Consider the following 27,094-nt stretch of genomic DNA (forward strand, 5'->3'; position numbering starts at 1 on the left):
GTGCTAATAAGCTTGGTCACCTGGTCTCTGTCTACAACAGATTTGATAGGTTAGTTAGGAGAAGTTTTAGGAACTGAGCTGCTGGAGACATACCTACAAACAGCCACAGTCTAATTTGACCATAAGGAAGAAGTTGGGAAAGCTAAAGTATGGAGCCTCATTTTATGATTTGAGCATCATATGATTCTCCTGTGCTTGTGTATTAAATTGTTTTTTTCTCCTGTTTAAAAAAAGAAGAAAGAAATTAGAAAAGTACGGGTACAATTTAGAAATGTTTCCATTAAAATTCATTGAAGAAAAAAATTTATTTGTCAATTATACCTTAATATAGCTGAAAAATGCATATAAAAGTCCACTCTTCATTAAAATAATCACTTATGTGGACTCTCATTTCACAATAAGAAATAAAATTAATGTTTATAAATCTGCTTACTTTTTTTATATTTTATTGATTTCAGAGAGGAATGGAGAGGGAGAGAGAGATAGAAACATCAGTGATGTGAGAGAATCATTGATTGGCTGCCTCTTGCACGCCCCCTACTGGGGATCGAGCCCGAAACCCAGGCATGTGTCCTTGGCTGGAATCGAACCTGGGACCTTTCAGTCCGAAGGTTGATGCTCTATCCATTGAGCCAAACAAGCTAAGGCTAAATCTGCTTACTTTTAATGTTAAGCTGAAAACTATAATAACATTTCTAAACTTTAAACTTTTAAGTTCCTCATATTGTTCTACATTATTCTAGCAATACATTTATATATTCATATATTTAATATTATGCATAATTTAATGATTTAGGTATAGAGATATATAACTTGATTATTATACAGTATATTGTATATGACATATCGCTATATGTATTATGTACCTTACATTGCATTGCTACTGGAATAATTTAGAAAAATGATAGATTGATATGTAATCTATACTAATAAAAGTGTAATATGCTAATTAGACCAGACATCCTTCCGGGCAACCTTCCGGATGAAGTTGCAGCGGGCAGGGGCCGAGCCCCTTGCACGAATTTCGTGCATCGGGCCTCTAGTATTACATATAATATAGAATTATAACATTATATTACCTCATGTTCTCCTAAGTTATTTTGATAATATAAATATTTTGAAATATAAATATATGTTTTGTACTAATTTTTAAATGAAAGGAATCAATATATTAATATTGGTTATATCTAGGTAATTAAGGAAATTAGTATTTTATAATGAGCATATGGCATTTTTTAGAATAACAAAATGATTTATATGAGTATGTATGCTTGTGTGTGTATGTGGAGACTGGTCACTGAGCACTCACAGTTCTGACCTTGGCCACAAATCAGTAGTCTGGGACACCTAAAAAATCTAAGATGGAAATAAAGAAAGTTTTCTCATTTTTGCTTTTAAAAGACCTCCCAAGATTGCAAATATCAATAATATTTTAATAATATTATTTTCAAATTACTTTAAATATCTCATATCTTGGGAATTTGAGCTAATGCAATGATACAAGCTACATCTTTAGGTTGAGTTCTAAACAATATTTTCTTTTTCTCTTTTTAAATGAAGATGGAAGTAAATGATCTTGTTTCCATAGATGCAAATACTTAATATTTTCTTGCTTAGCACTTTTAAATAAAATTATTGATTTATTTTAGGGGTGGAGATAGAGAAAGAGAAAGAGAGATCACAACAATGATTTGTTGTTCCACTTATTTATACATTCATTGGTTGCTTCTTCTTTTTTTTTTTTTTAATATATTTTATTGAGTTTTTACAGAGAGGAAGAGAGAGGGATAGAGAGTTAGAAACATCGATGAGAGAGAAACATCGATCAGCTGCCTCCTGCACATCCCCTACTGGGGATGTGCCCGCAACCAAGGTACATGCCCCTAACCGGAATCGAACCTGGGACCCTTGAGTCCGCAGGCCGACGCTCTATCCACTGAGCCAAACCGGTTTCGGCCATTGGTTGATTCTTATATGTGCCCTGACAGAGGATCAAATCAGGATGATGCTCTAATGAACTGAACTACTGGGCCAGAGCTGTTTAACACTTTTTAAATGTGAAAATAAGAAATTTACTACTTATTATTGGCTTATTTTATTTAACTTCTATTTCCTAGTATAGATTTTTCTGGCTCATGTATTTGGTTGCCAGTTTCCAAGTTATAAAATTTAATTTGGAGTATAACCCAAGCCACCTTAAATCCCTTTTTGAAACAAGATTATGTAGAATGTAGTAGTAAATAGATAAGTTGGAGATCTCAACTTGATCATTGCCAGTCAGTATTTCCATACCCAGTCCCCTTGGAGTTTTAGACTAATTCCATTTCCAAGCAGGAGATAACAATAACAAATGATAAAAATTATAAAAACCAATTAGTGCCAGTTGACCAAAATTGAATCCAGGGTCAGGTAGGCCAGGGTATTTATTCTTCTAGTATTCTTAGGTTCTGGGTTGGTCGGTTGGTTTTAGCAGTTTCTTGTTCATTGTTCTGGTTATTTATTGTTTTAATCTCTTACAGTTGGTGATGGAGTATTGCTTAGGCTCAGCCTCTGATTTGTTAGAAGGTAAGAATCAAAACAGTCCCCTCCTTTCTGTTTTACCTTGACCAGAATGTTATCTGCTCCTAAATTAAAGTCCAATTTGGGCAAACCACATGGATGAAGACTTAAACTTAGGGCTTGTGTGCATAAGCTATGCAAACTTTGTAGTGCCACCAAAACTATCTGAGTAATGATTAGCAGTCCTCCTACTGTTTTGTTTTTTTTAAGTTCATAGTTCATCCTGGGCAGGTACTACTAAAATGTTTACTAATGGGATGAAGTATATGCAGCCAAAAACATTAAATTTATGTTTATGTATGAAAGAGAGGTAGGTGGAATTAAATTAAATATTAATATTTAACCCTTGTAAATATCTTGACTGACCCAGTTCTCCACAGCTGCTGTTATAACCAGAGACTGTTAAAAATTTACATTAAAAAAACTTTCTAATATCATCCTTAATCTCTGAATAGAAATTGCTTATTAGCTGCTTTCACAAATCTTGAAAACCTGTAGTTAGAGTGAGATAGATGGCTTCGGGGCAGAGGAGAATAATGCCACCTAAAACACTCTAGGGTTATAATGTCAGAAGAAACTAGTAAATTTGGGCCTGGCCAAATGACTTGCAACTGACAAATAAATTAATAATTCATTACCATAAATATCAGGCTTTGTTTTATTTTGTTTGAACGGGTTTGTTTGTTTTTATACTTCAGTTTTCTATTCTCTGATTATTTATTGCTGTTCTATAGAAAATATATATTTTGTGTCTTTAGATGAATGTGTTCCCAATTTGTCATTGGAGAAAGTCTGTAATTCAGTTTGGTATAGTTGTATAAGATAAAAAGAGGCATGAAACTGATCATGTACTCCTGAATGTTTTTTCCTTCCTCAGTTCACAAGAAACCACTTCAGGAAGTGGAGATCGCTGCCATTACTCATGGTGCCTTGCAGGGGCTAGCCTACCTGCATTCTCATGCCTTGATTCATAGGTAAGATTAGAGACTAGTTACATTTTCATTTCAGCTATAGGAATATCTATTCAACGAACCTTGAAAATTAGTGCATGCTCCTATTTTTAGGGCGCCTAAGGATTTATGGGTAACAAATAGACTGCCACTGCTTCTGGATATAAAGAGTAAAGTTGCCAGAATTTAGTTCCTATCTCTTGGTCTCTCCCATGTATCCACAAAGACTTACAACTATTCTCCAGGCAGAATGTTGCAGGGAAGAAGAGCTCAGCAATCTTTTGATACTGTGTCAAGAAGAAAAGAAAATGAATCTTTCCTGAATATATTTATTTCCTAGCTCAGTTTCTTCTCCCTTCCAGTTGCAAATAACAGCTCTATCTTATATAAACACATGCTGTTTTACCACTTTAAAATGTTTTCTATTTCTGTGATTCATATAGATACTTAGGATAGTATTTTATTGTCTTTATTTTGGCAGATGAAGAAACTGAGACTCATAAAGATTTAAATAACTTGCCCATGGTTTCACAGCATTTATATGATAAAGAGTAAAACTCAAATTTCCTAGCTCCTAATCCAAGGCTTTCCTCTACCTTATATTTTTTCCTACCACAACCCCACTCTATTTCCCACTGCTAACTTCTAAACAAAGATGTTGTTTCTAATATTTTCCTTTCTCAGCAAAGAACTTCTAGTACAGTTACTTCAATGAATGGTGCAGAAGTAGTGGACTGTGAGTTATGTATAAAGTAACTGAGGTGGCTCAAAAACAAAAGAAAACACTGACATTTGCTAGGAAGAAATGAAACTGTTAGGTCATAGGTTCCCCTTTTCTGTTTTAATCACATAAGAATAGTCATCACAAGATACTGGTACTAAAAAAGCAGAACTTTCTCAAGATAGACCAAAATTTCTGCTGTGAATTTATAAGGAATAACTATGTATAATAAATATTGATGAAATAAATTGAACCATAATTTCTATGGATTTGACACATTAAAATCCTATATAATAAAAGCCTGATATGCTAAGTGTCCACCGTTTGTTCGATCGTTCAACCAGTTACTGTGACGCGCACTGACCACCATGGGGCAGACACTCAGACCTGTAGGTTAGCTTGCTGCTGGGGTTCAGCTGATCGGGACTGGGCAAAGGGGGCTGGACACACCCTGGAGCCCTCCCACGGTCCCTCCCCTACCCCAATCGTGCACCGGTGGGGTCCCTCTGCCTGGCCTGTGCCCTCTTGCAATCCAGGACCCCATGGGGGATGTCAGAGAGCCAGTTTCGGCTCAATCCCCACAGGCCAGGCTGAGGGACCCCACCGGTACTTGAATCTGTGCACCGGGCCTTCAGTGTGTGTATGTATGTGTGTGTATATATATATATATATATATATATATATATATATATATATATATATATCTTTAGTACCAAGATGTCCTTATGGAATGCCAACTTGTTTATGATTTTGTTTGTTCCTGTTAAAGCCACAGTTCAGTTTTTTATGCCTTTGTTATCTTAATCTGCACATTCATGTGTTAATTCTATATTATACTTTAACTTTTTTAATATGTAAAAAAAGTTGAAAGGACAAAAGACTTTTAAAGAATGCTCTTTATTTAATAATAAATGCTATCTATGTCTCATTTTATTATTTTGATTTAAGAGGCTAGCTAGTCAATGTTGTAATTGAAGATAATAGAGAAAACATTTTTTGTTGTTGTTGTAAGAAATAAATAATGCTTTTTTTTAGTTCTCTCTGCCAATTCCTAATGTCATCATGAGGAAAGAAACTGAATTTTCAAGGAAGATTTTTGGAAACGTTGTTTTGGAAGTATTTGAACCTTATCATTTTCAATTTGACATAAATTTACCTCATTCTCTCTGCTTTATCTTTTCACTGCCCATCAACTTACAATTCTTGGTTCATAGTACTCATTACACCTCATACCTTTTTAAAAGAGAATAAAGAATACATCCACATCTTATCATTCTAAATTATCATACTGAAAATGATTTTTTAAATTATATTTTAAAATCTTTTTGCTGCATAAAATATCTAATAGCTTTAATAGTAACCACTTGCAATTCTTTGCAGTAATGCAATAAATGCAATTTCCTAACCCCTAATCCTTGTTTGTTTTGATCTTTCAGGGTCTTCTTTTTACTGTACAGTGTTATTTTTAAAATAACACCTTCTATATAACATGTACCCTCAACTGCCTTAGAGTTGCAGTTACAATTAAAGGCAGAGAGAAAGGGTCACAGGCAAGAAAGAAAAGGTATGTGTGTAGAGGAGGCTTATTGGTAGGTAGTCAATACAGAGTCATTGAAGGTTTGTTTAGGCTTCAAAAAATGTCAAGTAATTTGGAAAAGGGGGAAAAAAGGCAGTTACAAATGGTGCCAATTTTCCCAGCACAAGGAATACTGTTGGTGACTGGATTTAGCATCTAAGAATATGGTTTTGTAAGTGCAGCAATTGAACAGGTTTCCTTGTCTGCCATAACTGCCTTTTTTCTCATTGCCTTCCCTCCCTCTGAAGAAAGCTCGCCCTTTCAGTGTAATTACTGTGACCTACCTATAAGTACACCCAGGAATCTGGGCCCCCCTTACAACATGCAGTAATTACTTAGTCCCCTTTTAGCTATCTGAGCAAGGTTTTTTAAAATAAACTTTTTGTCTTATTAATTGCATGCTCTGACCTTATTCCATAATCAAAATTGAAAAGTAATTTTCTAACCTTCTTATTTTTTTCCTACAGGGATATTAAAGCAGGAAATATTCTTCTAACAGAGCCAGGTCAGGTGAAACTAGCTGATTTTGGATCTGCTTCAATGGCTTCTCCTGCCAACTCCTTTGTGGGCACACCTTACTGGTATGTAGAATTAGAGAACATGACATAGTTTTTAAAAAATGCAACCACGAACAAGGTTTTGCTTTGCTATTTTGACAGTGTCTCACCATGTCTCTTAAGATGAGATTTTATTACAGAAAGATAGAAAACTCATTAGCAAAAAGAAACACTCTGACTTAGTATAAAATTTCTGGTTATTTTAACTTGTTCAAATAAGGTTGATGTCACTGTGTGTAAACTGAGCAGGATTATCAACACTGTCCAAGCTCAGGTTTTAGATTTCATTTAAAGTTTCTTTTCAACTTTTCTCTTGAGGCAGAGTCTCTAGGCAAGGAGGGTAGCTTCTTTAACCTCCTCTAGCCAGTGAGCATAAATACTGCCTTTCAGTGAAAGAAATCCAGGTTCTTCTGTTTGCTGAATTCTCTGATACTTTACCTAGCTTATCATTCTGACTTAGTTTTATCCCATTCTATTCAAGATTCCTTTCCTTCCTTTCACAGATGCATTGGAATTTTATTGTACCTTAGAGAATGACTTATATTCCTGGAAAATTGCTTATCTATCAAAAAAATTAGCTATTTAAAATTTTTTTTCAACATCATGGAATAGCATTTGCTAAGCAACTACTTACATACATTACTAAAGAACAAAGCATATTAATCTGATATGACCCCTGTCCTCCTAATGAAAGTCTATTATGGACAAAGTAACATTTATAGCAGTTTGTTTGTTTGGTTGGTTGGTTGGTTGGTTTTAAGTTGCAATATCTTTGGAATATTTTTCATGTTGCTTAAAGTAATTTATTTGTTTAACTGTTTCATACATATTAATCCTTTGTTAATCTCTGAGGTAGCTATTAGAATTCTCTCCATTTTACAGTGAAGAAAATAATATACAGAAAGGTTAAGTAACTTACTGAAAATCAAACTTAAAGGAAATAGTGGAACCAGAGTTTATTGAAAATAATGAATTATTTCATGTAAATCACTAAGTATATTATTTACATTTTGAATAGTGTTTTTTCCAAATGATTAGTGTGAGGAAGTAATATCTTTATGAGATAAAGTTTTAGAACACCCTCAAAACAGTTATTTCATTGAATCACTTTGTTAAGTAAATTTAGTTTTTAATTTACAACATTATTTTTGGCAGGATGGCTCCAGAGGTGATCTTAGCTATGGACGAAGGACAGTATGATGGGAAAGTTGACATTTGGTCACTTGGGATCACCTGTATTGAATTGGGTGAGTAAAGACTTGCTTTCATTGTATTTTTTTTGAGACTCACTCCTTATTATGATTGTTAATTCATTCATCCAGTCATTGTTCAATGTGTTATTAGTATACGTGTGCCAGGCAGTGTGAATGCATTATATTTCCCCCCATGTTCTTGGGGGGGAAGATTGCTTTCTCTCTGGTATATTTTCAAGTTATTAATTTAAGTAAAAGTTTGAGCAGATATGGCAGTTACCAATGTGGGAATCCGTGATAAGTATTACTATTTGAAAAATAGCCATTCTCCATACTATAAGTGGTAATATATGTCTTTTCTTCATGTAATATTTGTTACTTAATTTACATTACAACTTGTTTAAGGGACATTTGCAAAAGTAAAAGTAGGCTTACCAAAGATCTGACTCTAAAAACTATACTAGTATTTGACCCAACCCATAAAGAGAGCAACCTTAGAGAAAACTTCATTTTTGGAGATACTGCCAGCTTATTTTTTATATATATATTTTTATTGATTTCAGAGAGGAATGGAGAAGGAGAGAAAGAGAGAAACATCAATAATGAGAGAGGAGAGAATCATTGATCGACTGCCTTCTGCATGCCCTCCCATGTGGATTGAGCCTGCAATTTGGGCATGTACCCTTGACCTGAATCAAACCTGGGACCCTTCAGTCCGCAGGTCGATGCTTTATCCACTGAGCCAAACCAGCTAGGGTGATAACTGCCAGCTTTAAAGTTGTTCCTCAAATAGTTGCAGTTATCTAAAATTAATTAAAATACCAAGTAATCTCTGGTTGTATGCTTTGAATTTTAATATATCTTAAAGTTACCTTTTTTCAGTTGTATACTGGTAAATTTAACCAGTGACTCTTGGAGGGAGGGGGGATATGAAAATATCTAATTTGTAGCATTTGCCAATTTCCATGGTGTAAATAATCCCACTAGAGCCAATTTCAAGTTACCAGTTGAATCACTAAATGTGGAGTTGGGGAAAGATATGCACACTTGACCTTCTAAAGCCAGTGTGAGTTGGCTCCAGCACAACATTGCCTTTATCTAGATATTTGTATACATTTTATTTTATTTTTTAAATATATTTTTTATTGATTTCAGAGAGGAAGGGAGAGGGAGAGATAGAAACATCAATGATGAGAGAGAATCATTGATCGGCTGCCTCTTGCATGCCCCCTCCTGGGGATCGAGCCCACAACCCGGGCATGTGCCCTTGACAGGAATCGAACCCAGGACCCTTCAGTCTGTAGGCCAATGCTCTATCCACTGAGCCAAACCTGCTAGGGCTATTTGTATACATTTTAAATAAAAAATGTTTAATATTTTAAAAATCAGTTTTAAAAAATATTTTCTCTGATTTTTAAAATTTAGATTGTAATTTTTTGTTTTATTTTCTCTATTCTGGTATCCAAATTGATCCTATAAGAATTTCAGAGACCCAGTTTGTTCTCAGGCTAAGGTTTTGTCTTTCCTTACAATGTTTCTCCTCTCCATAAAGATGATTTGGGATACTTTGTATTCATTTCCAATTGCTTCATTGACTCCTTCCAACAAAAAAATATATGGTAAATATATACAATTTGTCTTTTTTTTTTTACATTAAAGATATGTTAATGAAAAATGAAACAATTCAAGGATAAAAGTTAGAATATTTACTTTTTTTTCACTAAGTAACATTAGCATGATTTATAAATCAAATATTATAAAAAGTAAAAAGACATGCAGTAAAAGAACTTTCCCCTGGTACTATCAGCCCAATTCTACCCTACCTCTGCCAACACATATAGGGAACCACTGTTATTAATTTCTTGTATATCCTCTTAGACTTCCTTTATGAGTATACAAACAAGTTTGAATGTATACTTATAATATTCCTTTTCGCACCCAAGTTAACATAAAAGTGATTCTGTACTTTGATTTTTTACTTTGTAATATCTTGGAGATCTGTTTCATATTAGTAACTTAGACATCCTTTTCATTTTTTAATGGCATACGGTTATTCCTTTATATCAGCGATTTTCAACCAATGTGCCACAAGAATTTTTAAAATGTGCAACACCAGTCAGGGCCACTGACCTCTTTTCTCTTAGATTGTCAAATAAGAAAATGATAACAGCCAACACAGTAATAGCCATCTGGTGTGAATGAATCAAAATATACTTTATTTTTAGATCTGCAATAAATATATTTTTTGGTGTGCCACTAAATTTTAATACTTAGTTTGTGTGTGCCATGAGATTAAAATAGTTGAAAATTGCTGCTTTATATGTATATACTATAATTTATTTAACTGATTGTCTATTAATGGATATTGAGGTGGTAGTTTTCTTTTTAGGTTGTAATATTGTATTCTTCTCCCTTTCACTGCAAAAGAAATTCCTCCAATTTATTCAGACTGATTTTTGGTGGCACTCAGAAATATGTGCATATGTTATAAAGAACATATGATGAAGTTCTAGCAATACTATGTAGAACTTGACAAGGTAGTCCTAAAATTAATAGGGCTAAAACTAGCCAAGACAGTTTTGAAGAAATAGAATTTGGATGGAAGAATCACTGTACCAAAATCCATACCATCTTCCACTGAAAGAACTATTTAAATGCATGAATCCTTAAAAAACTTTTGGACATTGAAATTGTCCAGTCACCAGATACATTATTTTTTAAGATTATTTCAAGAGAAGTTAATTTGATGTTCTTCTGTTTAAACTACAGACACTTAGTTCACTAGCAGTGATCATGGTAGAATCTGGCAAATGGTCCATCAGCATTGACATGGAACTGACTGTGTTCAGAAATAAATTCCCCAGAAGTGAAAAAAGCATGAAAACACAAATGTTATGTAATTTCTTTGCTTAAAATTTTTTTCCACCTTAGCCACTCATTGTTTGTCTGTTCATAAATGAATGTTGTGATGACTATTGTGTTAAGCTACTTAGTCTTATAAAGCTTCTACTTATAATTTTTTTTTCATTTTAAAATACTAGAGCTATCTATACTAATAAAAGGGTAATATGCTAATTAGACCAGACATCTTCTGGACAACCTTCCGGACATCCTTCCGGACAAAGCCATGGTGGCAGGGCTGAGGCAGAGGTGGTTAGGGGGATCAGGCCGGCAGGGGAGAGCAGTTAGGTGGATCAGGCCACAGGGAAGAGCAGTTAGGGGGATCAGGCCAGCAGGCAGGTAAGCAGGAGCCAGCGGATTGCGAGAGGGATGTACCAGATTCGAGAGGGTGCAGGCCGGGCTGAGGGACCGCCCCCCTGCCATGCACGAATTTCGTGCACCAGGCCTCTAGTCCATTATAAAATGCAAAGTTACTGAAGAGGCACTGAGGCGTAGTGGAAAGAACACAGGCCTTGAAGTCTTAAAGACTGGGTTGAAATCCCAATTTTGCCACTTACTGCATGACTTAGTTTCATTCTTTAAGCTAACTGACCCCTCTGTTTCTTCATTTGGGAAATTTGAATAATAATGCTTATCTTGCATTATTGTGAGAATTATGAAAACATATGTAACATACCTGAAGTGAGTGCCTGACATATAATAGGAACTCAGTAAATGGTATCAATTATTATCATGGTTGTAAATCACATTTGTTCATCAGAAATCTGTTGCCTTTTCATGATCTTACTTTTTTTTAAAATACGTTTTTATTTATTTTAGAGAGAGAAGAAGGGAGAGGGAGAGATAGAAACATCAATGAGAGAGAAACATTGATCAGCTCCTCCTGCATGCCCCGAACTGGGTATCAAGCCCACAACCCAGGCATATGCCCTGACTGGGAATCAAACCAGTCACCTCTTGGTACGTAGGGCACTTAATCCACTGAGCCACACCAGCCGGGCATGATCTTTCTTATTAGAATAAAGCTCAGTCTAGGTGCTACAATTTAGCATGAACTTTGCCAAATGGAGCAGTGTCCAAAGGTTTCAATTGAATTGATCTTCCTGAACATTAATCTCATAAAACACAGATGAAACATCCATAGGAGCTTGGTCATTGTCTTTAAATTTAGTAGAAATCATTATTTTTTTTTAAATTTAGTTAATTCAGCTTTTTTATGCTACCACCCTTTTCCTTTCTTTTGGGATTGTGATTACCTGTCACAAGGTGGTTTCAAAAGCACTCCCAGTTTCTATTCTGCTGCTTATGTTGAAGCTCCTATACAAACTATCTATAATAATAAAAGAGTAATATGCTAATTAGACCAGACATCCTTCCGGATGTCCTTCTGGACGAAGCCGTGGCGACGGGGGCCAAGGCAGAGGCTGCAGAGGTAGCAGAGACCCCCAGTCGCCACAGCGGCCAGGGGCCAAGACAGAGGCAGCAGGGGGCCGAGGAGGAGGCGGCAGAGGGTAATAGAAGTGTCAACCAAATTCATGATCGACAATGACAGATCGAAACACATGCGTGCGATTGGCGCTAGTGAGAGCTTTATATATATATATATATATAGATAAACTTGCTTAATTAGACTTGCTTTCGGATGTAGCTAAACTTGCATGAATTTCGTGCATCGGGCCTCTAGTCTATATACATAAAAGGCTAATATGCTAAGTGTCCGACCGTTCATTATAATGTGCACTTACCACCAGGGGGCAGACGCTCAATGCAGGAGCTGCCATGACATGCACTGGCCATTTACAGAGAAATGGCACTATGGACCTGGTGCCCACAAAGCAACACTCAGCTTCCCCCAAGTGGGACACAGGCCCCGCCACCACCCCGGAGTGACAGCCGACCAAATCGCAGCCGACGCTGCCGAGACCTCATGGCGCAAATAGCGGCCCACAGCGCAGCTCAGCCCGGAAACAGTGGCTGTGGGCACTGGGTAATGATGTCACATAGCAATGCCTGGCTTCCTCTCCCTTGCGACTAGCCTCCTTGGAGTTTCTTCAGCCTGGGAACATGACTTGCTTTATAGCCAGGTAGAAACATTTTACACTTTAACCAAATGTCTGTGAAGCATTTTTCCGTGCCTCCTCTCATTTGATCTTCACAGAAGTCCTGGAGTAGGTAGATAGGAGACTCGGTAGAATTCTATTTTTTTTTCATTAGCAGGAAAATAGAGATTTAGAAAGCTTAGAAACTTGACCTGACTGAAAAGAAGAAGGAAATGGTGGACCTTGAAAATGACTTCAGGTTTTCTCACTGCACAGAATATAGTCACAAACACTGCTGCAGTTAAATATTTTACCCTTTGTTCTCCCTGCATGATCTATAATAATAATCTGCTTCGTGTTGATATTTACTGCTATGTTGCTGACAATTACCTGAAAGAGAAGTTGGGGTGCTTCACTGGGCTGGAAAAAGTTTAGCTACATCAGAAAGCAGGTCTAATTAAGCAAGTTTATCTATATCTATATCTATATCTATATCTATATCTATATCTATATCTATATCTATATCTATATCTATATCTCTATATCTATATATATATATAGCTCTCACTGGTGCCAATCGCACGCATGTGTTTCGATCTGTCATTGTCGATCATGAATTTGGTTGACACTTCTATTATAGAGAAAGGGCGAATAGCGATATTAAAATATTTCTTCTAATTAATTTCCTTTCAATGTGCATGAATTCGTGCACCAGGCCACTAGATATATTATACAGTGAGGGCTGACAAACTTTCTGTAAAGGACCAGATAAGTGCTTTAGGCTTTGTAGGCCATACATTTCTCTATCATAAATACTCAACTCTGCTACATAGCATGAAAGCAGCCAAAGACAGTATGTTAATGAATAGGTGTGGCTGTGTTCCAATAAAACTTTACAAAAACAGGCTGTTAGGTGAATTTGGGCCATAGTTTGCCAACCCCTGTTCTATAGTATTCTGGATTAGCAATGAGTCCTGTCACCATGACTCAGAGGATTTATGTGCTGCATCTGGCAGAGGACTTGAACAGATGTGAGGCCATCTGAAATTAATATTTAGCGAAAGCTTCTCAGAAACTAGATCATAGAGCTGTCCTGTGTTTGGAATACCTTTCATCACACGCTTCTCTGTGCTAGAACTGCTCTGCCATTGTGAGGTCAACTATCCTGTCTTGTTTACAGACAGAGTGCCCATTACTTACATACAGGTGTTCCCCATTCCTATTCAGATCTGAGCAACATTGAATTGGGTTTTGTTGTTTTTGTCCTTTCATCATCCTCTTCCTAAATTTCTGTTTTCTTTTTTCTTTAGTCCCCCTTCCCTGCTGTTTCTCTTGTACAATTCAGTGTTCTTCTGAGCTGCTTGAATTTTATATTTTTTGCCAGTGAGTGAGAGGGCTTCTGTCCTGATAGTGAATGAAGCCATCCCATAGTATCTGACATAAGTCCCAAGACTTGGTTTCTTCTCAGTCACTTTGTGACTTCTCGCTGCACAAAGATTCTTTGTTGATAAAGTTTCTCTTTGCCTTAGTTTGCCTTATCTTCATTTACTCATTTTGGCCACGAAGAATAAATACCACATATGCATGCAGCACTGGAAATGCAGAGATGAACATAAAGGATGTTGTCCCTGTTGTCATGGACACATTAGCAAAGATGACACACATCACATAAAAATTACACAAATAATTCAGTATGGTTGTGATAGGTGGTAGAAAGGAAAAATATAATTTGCAGTGACAAAATCTAATGGAAGACCTAGTCTGAGAGGTCAGGAAAGGCTTCCTTTTGGAAGTGATTATAAACATATAATGACCCTGCAGTAAATATTTATTAAATTAATGCAGAAATTAAATTATATTTAAGATAAAACCTGAAGGATTGGCAAGAATTACCAGATAAACTTTAGGGAACAAGAGTGAGAAGGGAGTCCAGACAGAGAAAGCAGCATGTATGAGAGGCTGTGAGCTTGGTTCTTTCAGTGAAAAAAAAGATACGTGAGGAGGGCGAGGAGGGGGGAAGATTGCTTCTCAAACTGAAGTGCTAGAGCTAGCCAGGGTCATGTTTGTAAAAGTCAATAAGCTATGTTTAAGGATCTGGACTTTGTCCTAAGAATGATGGAAAGCCATTGATGGTTACATGATGTGATCCTAGTTCTACATGGCTTTAAATACTGGAAGTTGTCAAAAGGCCAAGCTCTAGAAACTTTCTAGAGTTGATCTGGAAAATAAAACAAACCTGAACCAGTTATTTCTCTTCTCCATTAGAAACAGATATAATTCTGTGTATCTATACTGCAACTTTCAAACTTCCACTTATTAAGATTTCATGTCCCTATAATACTGGTAGTTATTTGGTGAGTATAAACTATCCTGTTGAGAGGTTAGTAAATATTTGTAGACACTTTCAAAAGGTGTCAGAGATCATTTAGTCAAGACTATAAGAAGCCCCTCCAAAGTATCACAGATGAATAAGTATCGTTGCCTTCTGCTTGAGTACTGCCAATAACTTAAAATTCACTACTCTCAACATTGTTCATTTCAAGTTGGGGGGGGGGGCAGTATTCCCTGTTACTTCTGCCTTTAGTTCTTGTTCTGTTTCTTAGAATTGCATAGAATAAGCCTAACTTACCATTTTTTAACTTTATTTTTATTGTCGACACTGCTGTACTAGTAAATGCCCCCCATTTCACCATTTTAAAAGTGGTTAATAGAGAATCTTTGCTTAAAAAACAAAATGCCCTGATGAAACTAGAGATCAGATGACGAATTACAAACTGGGACTATATAAAGAATCCATTAGCATAAAATAAGTACTGTAGAATAGATAGTGATTTATCTCCTACGATATAATAATTACTAAATGGCATAAAATTAACTGTACTCAGAGCTAGAACCTTGTTTCTTTCCTTTGGTCAACAAATGGAGCACCTGGTATGTAAATAGCATCTTATTACATATGCTCAGGAAATAAATAAAATAATAGAAGTATTAGAGTTATAAGATCTTAGAGTTTATGCTTGTCTTTTAAAAAAATTGTTTATGTAAATGCAATAGGTGAGCACATGCCAAATGAGCAGTAAACTAAAAGAGCTATAGGAATTCCAAAGAAGAGATCTGGCAGGTTCTGATAGAGTAAATCTTACATTAATACTTGATTCACTGAGCTTCTCTTTAGAATGGGATGGACCGGGCCTTGTTTATTTCGTCTCCTCCTCCTCCTCTCTCCCAGTCCCCTCCACCCCAACCCATACCAGTTCTCTGGCCTAGATGATCCTTCAAACAGTGTTTATGGAATTGAATTATTTTATTTCTCATACTGTGTTAGTGATGTTTAAGATGTTCCATTTATTATGCCCTGGTCAGGTGGCTCAGTTGGTCAGAGCATCATCCCTACTCCAAAAGGTTGCGGGTTCTATTTCCGGTCAGGGCACATACAGAAGGCAACCGATGGATGTTTCTCTCACATTGATGTGTGTGTGTCTCTCTCTCAAAAAAAAAAAAAAAAGAAGTTCCATTTTATAATCTTTTTTTCACTCTACTTTTCTGTGCCTTCTGAATTTTTTCAATGAATACGTATTTTTAATTGAAACTCATACACATGATGTTGTTGACATAAGAATGTCTAAACCTATAGAAACATGTTATGAATTTATAGAGTTTATTTAAGCTAAACTGAGGATATGCCCAGAAGCAAAATCCCAATGGATTTAGAAAATGCTCCAGAGAATGGCAGTTTGGCAGTTCTTTTTATACATTTAGAATCAAAGGAGAAAACATAAGGAAGGTTACATGAAATCCATTGGTGGTAGATTAAGGAGGCAGAAGAAAACAAAGCAGGGAAATCTCCGGTATTGGATAAAAAGCAAAATTCTTTTACTAGTACATTGGTGGGTACAGGTTAGTTAACATTTCCAGTAAATAACAATGGTATGGGGGCAATAAGATAAGAGTTTTGGTGTACCTGCTCTTGTGAGGGTGGTTAAGCTTCCAGGGGGGTCTAGAAGGGAAGGTTACTCTGGCATTTCAAAGGTATGTCAATATAGATGCACAGGAACAGTGGACAGGGCTCACTTTTACTATGGAAGCTATAGGCCTAGGGCTTGACTACCCACCATGCCCTGCCTACTTAGTAGTTTATGATCAGATCATCATCCTGTGTAGTAACTTTTGATCATTGAGCTTGTCAGACCTGCTGCATAGCCCCCTGAACTTGTCAGGATTTGTACATAGCCCCTTTTTCAAAGTTCACGATGTTCATACCTATTGTGAGAAGATAGGTAAAGACTAGCCTTCTGAAGATATGTGAAAAACATAATAACAATTTTTCACTCTCTAGAATGGATCTGTTAGGAGCTTTGCTAATGTATATTAAGATGTTCAGCAGCTTCTTTTGAATGGCAATTTTAGGTTGACCTAAGTGATTAAAATAAGTGGATTATGTGGCATGATGACAGTAACAAGCTATCAGTTTAGCAGCAAAGCTTTGCTCATAGTTTCTTATTTCCCTATCTGCCTGATTTCTTTCAAGAGCTGCTTTATCATGTTTCGTTTCTTTTCAGCGGAACGGAAGCCCCCTCTTTTCAACATGAATGCAATGAGTGCCTTATATCACATTGCCCAGAATGACTCCCCAACATTACAGTCTAATGAATGGTAAGATTCTTATATGATTTTAAATCTCTAAAAAAAAATTTGCCATATGTATTTGGCACTTTCATTACATTTCATTTTAAATATCTGACCTGGAAAGCATTTAATTTCTTGAGAGCTTGTTTGGAGGTTCTAGCAGGGGAGCGCTGCTACTCATATACCCTTGACTGAAGACCAGTCCTGTCCTTTAGGGGGAAGTTGTCCTCTTCCATGGCACATGCAGCTTTGGGAGGGACACACATGGGTCAGTGAGGGAGGAGGGGTCACCCGCCTAGCCAGCCAGATCAGCTGAATCAACCCGGTGATCAATGGGGTGACAGATGTAGCAGCTAGATTGCCCTCACATCCCATTTCATTTCTTCATCATACATTATAGAGTGACATTGGCATTAACTACACACACACACACACACACACACACACACATTTTATTTCTGCCCTCACTATGGCTTGTACTGTGTTCTTAAAGTGTGTAGATAGTAACTGAAATTCTACAGGAAACATGCCCTACTACCTTCCTAACAACTGGAGTCTTAAGTCAAGACAGTCTTGTATTGATCATCTCAGCTCTTATCACTTCTAAACAGAGATAAAGTACCCTTTGATATCATTATTTTTCCAGGTGTCATTTCTTTACTATATGTATATTTAAATCTATTGAGATAGAACATATATTATACTAGAGGCCCGGGGCACAAAATTCGTACACTGGGGGGGTGTCCCTCAGCCCAGCCTGCACCCTCTCTGATCTGGGATCCCTCTCACAATCTGGGACTGCTGGCTCCTAACCACTCACCTGCCTGCCTGCCTGCCTGCCTGATTGCCCCTAACCGCTTCTGCCTCCCAGCCTGATCGCCCCCTAACCGCTCCCCTGCTGGCCTGATCGCCCCCAACTGCCCTCCCCTGCCAGCCTGATCTTACCCCAACTGCCCTCCCCTGCCAGCCTGGTCACCCTCAACTGCCCTCCCCTGCCAGCCTGGTTGCCCCAACTGCCCTCCCCTGCAGGCCTGGTCCCCCCCAACTGCCCTCTTCTGCCGGCCCAATCGCCCCCAACTGCCCTTCCCTGCTGGCCTGTTCACTCCCAACTGCCCTCCCCTGCTGGCCTGTTCGCCCCCTACTGCCCTCCCCTGCTGGCCTGTTGGCCCTCAACTGCCCTCCCCTGCTGGCCTGATCACCCACAACTGCCCTCCCCTGATGGCCATCTTGTGGCAGCCATCTTGTGACATGGGGCGGCCATCTTGTGATGACATGAGGATGTCTTACGAGGGCACAGGAGCCACCTAGGCTTTTATTAGTATAGATTCCAAAAATGTAATGTTCCTTGCTGAACATTATGACTTTTTTAAAATCCTTACCTCAGGATATTTTTCCATTGATTTTTAGAGAGAATGGAAAAGGGGGGTTGGGGGAGTAGGGAGGAAGAGAGAGAGAAACATCAATGTGAGACACATTGATTGGCTGCTTTCCGCATGTGCCCCAACTGGAATGGGGACAAAACCTGCAACGCAGGTATGTGCCCTTGACTGGAATCAGGCCCATGACCCTTCCATGTACAGGCTGGTGCTCTAACCACTGAGCAGTGCTGGCCAGGGCCATTATGACTTTTTTAAAATATATTTTATTGATTTCAGAGAGGGAGAGAGAGATAGAAACATCAATGATGAGAGAGAATCATTGATTGGCTGCCTCTTGCACGCCCCCTACTGGGGATCGAGCCTGCAACCCAGGCATGTAACCTTGGCTGGAATCGAACCTGGGACCTTTTAGTCCGCAGGCTGACGCTCTATCCATTGAGCCAAACCAGCTAGGGCATTATGACATTTTGATAACTATTTGGGCCACAGAGTTTTAGAAAAAGGGCAATTTTAAAGAAGAGTAGTCAAAATGGAATTTTCAAGACAGGAAGTATTTTCATCCAGGAAGCATTATTCCTAGGTTTTCTGACTTTTATGCTTCAAATGTTACTACCTGGTTATACATTGTGGGTGATGTAGGCGTTACCCACTGGTCATGAAGAATACAGGCTTGAGACTTATGAGATTACCGTCTTTGGGGATAAAAATATGTTTAAAACTATTACATGTAAATACAGTATTTTCACTTTCTGATATATATTATGATTTGACCTTGATCATATATTAATAAATGTCTATGTGTTGATTAACTTGAATTCATTAGCCAAAATAATTAATTTTAGATATCATAAACTTGAAAATTTAATTCTCCTGATATTCCAAAAATGTTTTATTAAACATAAAAAATGTAAAATTTTCCCTGGAATGAAAATTATTTTAAGTAAGCCATGTGTTCTACAAACCTTGATATTTTTTCTTTTAATGTATTTGTACACACAGGACTGACTCTTTTAGAATATTTGTTGATTACTGCTTACAGAAAATACCTCAGGAAAGACCAACGTCAGCGGAACTATTACGGGTAAGTTTTTCTTTTTTTTTAAATCTTTTAAACTTATTTATTTATGTATGTATTTATTTTTGTTGAATTTTTTGAGGTGACATTGGTTAATAAAATAATTTTTCAAATTTTTATTTAAGAGGGAAATTTAAAGTCAAGTTGTAGTGGAACATAGTAAATCATTCCTGTGGCAGCTCATCATGACAAACTGGATTAGAAGGTGCTGCCTTGTCATTTATCCAGAGATAGTAGCTAGCCATAGAAATAGCAAGATTATCTCAATGTATGTCCCATACATGTATTCCCTACACCCAACCCTGTTTTTAACTTTTGACAAAGAATATTTCTCTTTGCTCTGGTCATTATTGTGATATTCCTATGGCTAATATCTGTACAAACTTTCAGGACAGACTCTGTCAATGGTTTAAATGACAACTTGGAGATTTTCACTTAAGTTGTTGCCAAATCATCAGGCAGTGAATTTCATCATCTATGTTGATGACAAGAATACCATGCATAGCATTCCATCGTCCATGTTGATGACAAGAATACCATGTTAACTGCATTCATTTGATTTAAACATCATATATTTGAGCATCTCTTTTCATGTAACATTTTATTATAGAACTTATACTTAGGTGATATGTTCTGTCTATATTAGTGAAATATGTCAAAATCTTTTAAAATATAAATACCTTTTCTTTTGCCACAAAATAGTCCAGATTTCTTCAACCTTTTTCTGTATGCATGTTTTTCCACTCTTGTTTGTTTTAACAAAAACTCTGAAGGATTGTATTGCCTAAATTATTGAAGCTTTACCTTTTGCACTCAGATGTCAAGTGTGACTCGACACGGTTAGCATTAGAATAAAGGAATAGAGAAAAAAGCAAGAGAGTGCAAAGGGTTAAAGATGTTGGCCACCTTTGTAATTAAAGAGTACTTTGGTTAGGTCACAAATTTTTGGTTTCCATTTTCTTTTTCTTAGAACTCTGTAAACATTTCTCTATCATTTTCTGACTTTTAGTGTTCCTGAAGAGGTAGGTCTGAAGTGGACTAGTTTTTCCACCCAAAAGTAAGTGTTTTTTTCTTGTAGGTCACAGGCCACAGGAATATGATGACAGAAGTAACAGGGCAGAGAACTCTACCTAACTCTCATTTGGTGTGGAGCCATCACATGTTCTAGATATGAGCTAGTCTGTATGTCTTAGCAACAGCTCCACATTTCTAGAGGGAAAAATGGCAACCAGAACAAAACATCATAATGCAAGATAAAGTGGTATCTTTATTACTTTGAAGTAAGCAAAGATATTTTAAAAGGGCATGAAAAGCATTACCATAAAGGGAAAAAGTAATAACTTTGGACTGTATTAAAATTAAGTGGGGAGGGGGACTCAAAGAAGAATATACTACAAGGATTCAAAGATGAATTTTAAGGTAATAGGCAAGAAAAGGATATAAAAAGCAAGTGGGCAGAAGTAAAGAAAGAAATTAAGTAGAAAAATGAAAACATAACATTAAAATCATAATCTATCCTCCTATATAATAATGAGGTAATATGCAAATTGACCATCACTCCCTCGCATAAGATGCCGCCCCCATGTGGTCACAAGATGGACGCCACAAGATGGCCGGCAGGGGAGGGAAGTTGTGGGCAATCAGGCAAGCAGGGGAGGGCAGTTAGGGGCGACCAGGCCAGCAGTGGAAGGCAATTTGGGGCAACCGGGCTGGCGAGGGAGGGCAGTTGGGGGCAACCAGGCTGGCGGGGAAGGGTGATCAGGTTGGCAGGCAGAAGCAGTTAGGGGCAATCAGGCAGGTAGGCAGGTGAGCGGTTGGGAGCCAGCTGTCCCAGATTGTGAGAGGGATGTCCGGTTTAGGCACGATCCCACAGGACATCCCCAAAGGAGTCCCAGATTGGAGAGGTGCAGGCTGGGCTGAGGGACAGTAAATTTTGTGCACCAGTCCTCTAGGCCTATCTAATAAAGAGGGAATATGCTAATTGACCATCACACCCTCACAAAATGGTGGCACCCACAGCCAATAAGGAGGGAATATGCTAATTGACTGCCACACCCTCAAAGATGGCAGCGCCCACAGCCACAAGATGGCGGTGCCCAATCCCCTCAGCCCCACTGGGGTACCTGCCTCCAGAGTCCCCCAGTCCCTTCAGCCCTCCAGCCGCCCAGGGCCAGCCCAAAGCACAGGCAAGCCTCAGATGGCAGCTGCCCAGCCAACACCCAAGGCGCAGGCATGCCTTTGATGGTGGCTGCCCAGCCACTCAAGGCCACCCAAGGCTCAGGTAACCAGGGCCGACCAAGGCTTGCGCTGCCAGAAGTGGCAGCAGCAGAGGTGTGATGGGGATGTCGCCTTCCCCTGATCGCCAGGTCGCCTCCTGCCCCTGAGGGCTCCTGGACTGTGATAGGGGGCAGGCCAGGCTGACGGACCCCCCCCTACAGTACATGAATTTTCATGCACCAGGCCTCTAGTCTATATATATAAAAGCCTAAACAACCATTCCGACCAGTTGCTATGACGTGCACTGACCACCGAGGGCAGACACTCAATGCAAGAGCTGCCCCTTGGTAGTCAGTGCGCTCCCACAGCCAAACTCCCACAGCTGGCCAACCTCCTGCAGTTCCTCCCCTGGCCTGCCTGCCGGCCGGCCCCAATCAGGACTGGGCAAGACAGCCCCAATTGGCCCGATTGCCAGCCAGGCCAAGGGACCCCACCCGTGCACGAATTTGTGCACCAGGCCTCTAGTACTAATATAATAAGCAGATCCACTTAGGGAGTTTCCCATGGTAGTCTTAGGGAAATAAAATTAAAGGCAAATGAAAAAAAAATCCTAAAGATTATTATAGAAAAGATGACACATATAGAAGACAAAAGAGATCTAACATAGGCCAACCTATTATTCCTGAAGAACAAAGCAAAACACATGGAGCAGAGGATGTTTAAAGATATACCTAAAGAAAACTTTTTTGTCAGTAAATGTTTGGATCTTTACTTGATTTGGTTTGATTTGGTCTTTATTTGATACTAGAAGCCCAGCACATGAAATCGCACGGCCTCACCGTGCTCGCAGCCCTGCCCACCCGCACACGCAGCCCCAGCCACCCTCACCAGCCTTTGGTCATTACGGCATTAGGGCCACTGGGTTTTTATAATATAGACTAGTGGCCCAGTGCACAAAATTCGTGCATGGGGGAATGAAGGGGGCGGTGTCCCTCAGCCTGGCCTGCACCCTTTCCAATCTGGGACCCCTCGAAGGATGTCCTACTGCTGGTTTAGAGGGATCAGGCCTAAACTGGCAGTCAGACATCCCTCTCACAATCCAGGACTGCTGGCTCCAGCCGCTCACCTGCCTGCCTGCCTTCCTGATTGCCCCAGCCACTCTGCCTGCTGGCCTGCTCGCCCCCAACTGCCCCCCCGTCAGCCTGCTCGCCCCCACCTCCCCTCCCTGCTGGCCTGCTCACTCCAAACTTCCCTCCCCCGCTGTCCTGGTCACCTCCAACTGACCCCCATTGACGGCCTACTCACTCCCAACTGGCCCCCCTGCTGGTCTGCTTACCCCCAACAGCCCCTGACGTCCCATCCTGGCCTAATCACCCCCCAGCGACCCAAGGTCCCAGCCCCTCCTTTTTTTTTTTTTTTTCCAGCATCTCCTTGAGCAGAGGCTAGGGCCAGCTGGAAGCAAGTATCTAGGATTTATTTATCTTCTATAATTGAAACTTTGTAGCCTTGAGCGGAGGCCAGGGCCATCCAGGGTGGGCGGGAAGCTTGGCTTCCTCCATTGCCGGGGCAACCCAAGCCTCCTGCTTGCTCCAGCTCCATGGCTGGCTGCCATCTTGGTTGGGTTAATTTGCATACTTGTTCCTGATTGGCTGGTGGGCATGGCTTGGCGTAGCAGAATGATGGTTAATTTGCATGTTTCTCTTTTATTAGTGTTGATGGTGAGCCAAATCAAATGAGCCTCACCACTAATTCAACAAATATCTACTAACTAGAGGCCCGATGCACAAAATTTGTGTAAGAGTAGGCCTCCCTTTCCCCAGCTGCTGGCACCGGCTTCCCTCTGGCACCCAGGACCTGGGCTTCCCTCCAGCCACCGGCTTCATCTGGATGGTCGTCCGGTCTAATTAGCATATTATACTTTTATTATTATAGATTGTCTATTGTGTGCCAGGTACTGTTTTAAGCACTAAAAATAATATAAATGTACACAAGAAAATGATAGCCTGAACTCATGGAACCTATATTCTAATGAAGGAGTATAAAAACAAATAAATATGTGATGGTATAATGTCAGGTGGTGATAAATTATTTATAGAAAAATAAAGCAGACATGGGGACAAAGAATGGCAGAAGCTGCTGTTATGTAAGGAACAGAAAACAAAATACACACAACAGTAGTGTAGAGTGGGGAGAAGGATTGAGGCAGATTCTAACAAGAATATTCTAAACTCTGCCTTGCTTTTGTTTTACTATAAAGTTTCAGATTTGCCCCTAAGTTATAGCTTCAAATTTACTAAAAAACGATTTGTTCTTGTATAATTGGAAGCACAGGAGTAGCAAAATAATTTCCTTTTTCCCTTTCGTTCTCATCTTGAAATGTGCAGGCTATACTTACTTCCGGGAATCTTCAGAAAGGCCTCTTTGCAGAGGAAGAGATATTTTATAAAAGCAGGAGCAAAAGCCACAGTTTTCCTGATACCAAAGTCAGGGTGAAGAACCACAGGACATGTAGATTTTTTTTTCTCTCACAATGGTTTTGTTCCTTCTTTATATCTTTTTAAACTTACAAAGAAGTAAAATCCATTCCATCATCTAAGGCAGGGGTCCTCAAACTTTTTAAACAGGGGCCAGTTCACTGTTCCTCAGACCGTTGGAGGGCCGGACTATAGTTTAAAAAAAACTATGAACAAATTCCTATGCACACTGCACATATCTTATTTTGAAGTGAAAAAAACAAAACGGCTAAAACACCACCCGCATGTGGCCCGCGGGCCGTAGTTTGAGGACGCCTGATCTAAGGCCTACCACATTTCTCTCATTTTCCCAATATCTTTAAATTATAATTTCACATAAGTGAATTTTCCGTATAACTGAACCTTTTCCTTTAAAAAACAAAACTTCTTCCTCCCACTTTTGATCATTTTCTGTGTTAAAATATAAGATGTGCCTCTCTACCTTCTAAAGCAGAGGTCGCCAACCTTTCGGAACTCACGGACCACCAGTGGTCCACGGACCACCGGTTGGCAACCACTGTTCTAAAGAATGTATAATGAACATAATTTAACTTATTGGTGGCTCAAAAACAGTAGTGTTTTGCAAACTCTTGGAGTATAAAACAACTATATGAGGGCATTGTGCCTTTTCAAATAGCCCAGAAACTTTTGTTCATTTTCATTTGGTTGGTGGTAGGTATGTTAATCATGGAATTTCTCTCTTTCTCTACTGTCAGGCTGTCAGAGAACTTTCAAAGTGCACTTCTTTTTACAGCAAATAACCCTACCTCTTACAGTTCCCAATCCTCTTTCTCCCACTTTTATTCCCTCTTTCTAAGCTGCTATAGGCTGAGAAAGCAGGAAACTGGAATATGTGTTAGAGATGACTGACAATATGGAAAGTGAGGGCCGCTTATGCCCAGGAAAGTTTATGGACTTTGGGGCAGATATTTTCACTCCTCGGAGGCCCGTCTCCCCTTTTCCTGGTTGTACAACTCTGCAAAGGGGAGATGACGTTGCCAGAATTCTGACCTCTGAATAAATTTAACACCTATCACATTTTCAGTCATACACTATATATGACCACAGAATTAGAAAACAAAATATATACAACAGTAGTGTAGAGTGGGGAGGAGGATTGAGGCAGATTATAACAAGAATAGTATGTACTCTGCATTGCTTTTGCTTTACTATATAGCTTCAGATTTGAAAGTTATAAGCCACTCAGCTGCTATTTAAAATTATAGTCATTGTTATTACTTGTAAGATAAGGTAAACATCAAGAGTTCTCAAGTAAACTCTAGGACAAAGTCCACAAAATGGGGCTTGAAGAAGAGAAAAGCATTAATTATATTTATCTTTTTTAAGATTAATACAATATGAGGGACTACATGGAATGAAAATCATATCTTGTTATTTCTGCAAAATCCATAGAACTGTTTTATGTCCATTTACTACTATATCTACATCTTGCACCTAAAAATACATTTCTCATTATTATTTTTTGCTATTTTCTCCTCCCTCAATTAGCATGACTTTGTCCGACGAGATCGGCCACCACGTGTCCTAATTGACCTCATACAGAGGACAAAAGATGCTGTTCGTGAACTAGATAACCTACAATACCGCAAAATGAAAAAAATCCTTTTCCAAGAGACACGAAATGGACCTTTGCATGAATCACAGGAGGATGAAGAAGTAGGTTCCATTTATTTTAGCAGGCACTTATAGAGTGCCTACTATGTGAAAAAATCTAGACTGGGCACTATAAAAAACATTTTTGGGGATAAAAAAGGTAAGGGATGCTCTCTGCCTTAAGAGACAGAGTTGCAAAAAAGACATTCATGAAAAAACTCTTACATAAAACAACATTTGAAAAATGCTTTAGTGGTATATCACCATGCAGGGGTCCATAGTGAGGAGATAAGTCTGCTGGTGGGGATTAGTGAAGGTTGTATGGAGAACATGATGTGGGGGTTTTTGACAGAAGGGCATAGGACATTTTAGAGTCAGGAAAGTGCTATGCTTTAGAAAGATTATCCTACCAACAGAATGTAAGATGGATTTCATTGAGTGACTAGTTCATGCACAAAGTAAAAAGGGCAGTGTCAAAGGGAATGGGGAACAAGAAACACTTTTGAGAAACACTGTAGAAGTAGATTTGATCACGCTAGGACCTTAATGAGTATATCAATACCAAGAACAGAAGGAACCACGGAGAAAGAGTAGGTTTAAGATTATTTCAGTTAGTTGCCTATGGAGTTTAAGGGCCAAGCATCGTATACCACTGGCATGGTATACAGATGGAGTTTTCAAAGGAGAGAGAACTTCCTGGTTTCTCATTCAAATAACTTGAGAAGGATTGGTTGGGACAAGGGTAATGACAATTGAGACACCTGAACAGTGTCTAGCAATTGGTTGGGATATACAAATGCAGAACATAGGAAAGAAGTCTGAATAAAGGGTAGTTGGTTGGGGGTCAAGAGCTCTAAAATTATCATGAATCAAGGGGTTGATTGTAGAAGGAGAATTCCATGTAAGAAAAAGAAGACCTAGGAGGTAAAGGCCTCGCAGATGTTGAGAGAGTACACAGTTTCAAGGAGGGAACAGCCAGTGCCATCAGATGCTGCCGAGAGGTCAAGTTAGACCAGAAAAAAATGTTAAGTGTTTTACAAGTAGGGCATTCTGGGTGACCTTCAGAAAAGCAGTTTTGCAAGAATAGTTAGGATAAATAGAAAAATTACTATTTAGAATAAATGGGAAGTGAGAAAATAGAGACAGCAGAAGTTGGATGTTTTAAGATTTATAA

At 38.7% G+C, this 27,094-nt stretch overlaps 1 protein-coding gene across 1 annotated transcript in view; it reads left to right on the forward strand.

Moving 5' to 3' along the window:
• Nucleotides 1-27,094, forward strand: part of TAOK3 (TAO kinase 3) — a 141,921-nt gene that overhangs the window by 69,760 nt on the left and 45,067 nt on the right. Inside the window, exons 6-12 of the mRNA XM_054712483.1 lie at nt 2,520-2,565; nt 3,437-3,533; nt 6,274-6,387; nt 7,519-7,610; nt 17,056-17,149; nt 19,501-19,582; nt 25,816-25,983. Of these exons, the coding sequence (XP_054568458.1) occupies nt 2,520-2,565; nt 3,437-3,533; nt 6,274-6,387; nt 7,519-7,610; nt 17,056-17,149; nt 19,501-19,582; nt 25,816-25,983 (693 nt within the window). The remainder of the gene's footprint in view (nt 1-2,519; nt 2,566-3,436; nt 3,534-6,273; nt 6,388-7,518; nt 7,611-17,055; nt 17,150-19,500; nt 19,583-25,815; nt 25,984-27,094) is intronic.

The sequence above is a fragment of the Eptesicus fuscus genome, chromosome 23, assembly GCF_027574615.1.
Source record: "Eptesicus fuscus isolate TK198812 chromosome 23, DD_ASM_mEF_20220401, whole genome shotgun sequence".
Classification (NCBI taxonomy): domain Eukaryota; kingdom Metazoa; phylum Chordata; class Mammalia; order Chiroptera; family Vespertilionidae; genus Eptesicus; species Eptesicus fuscus.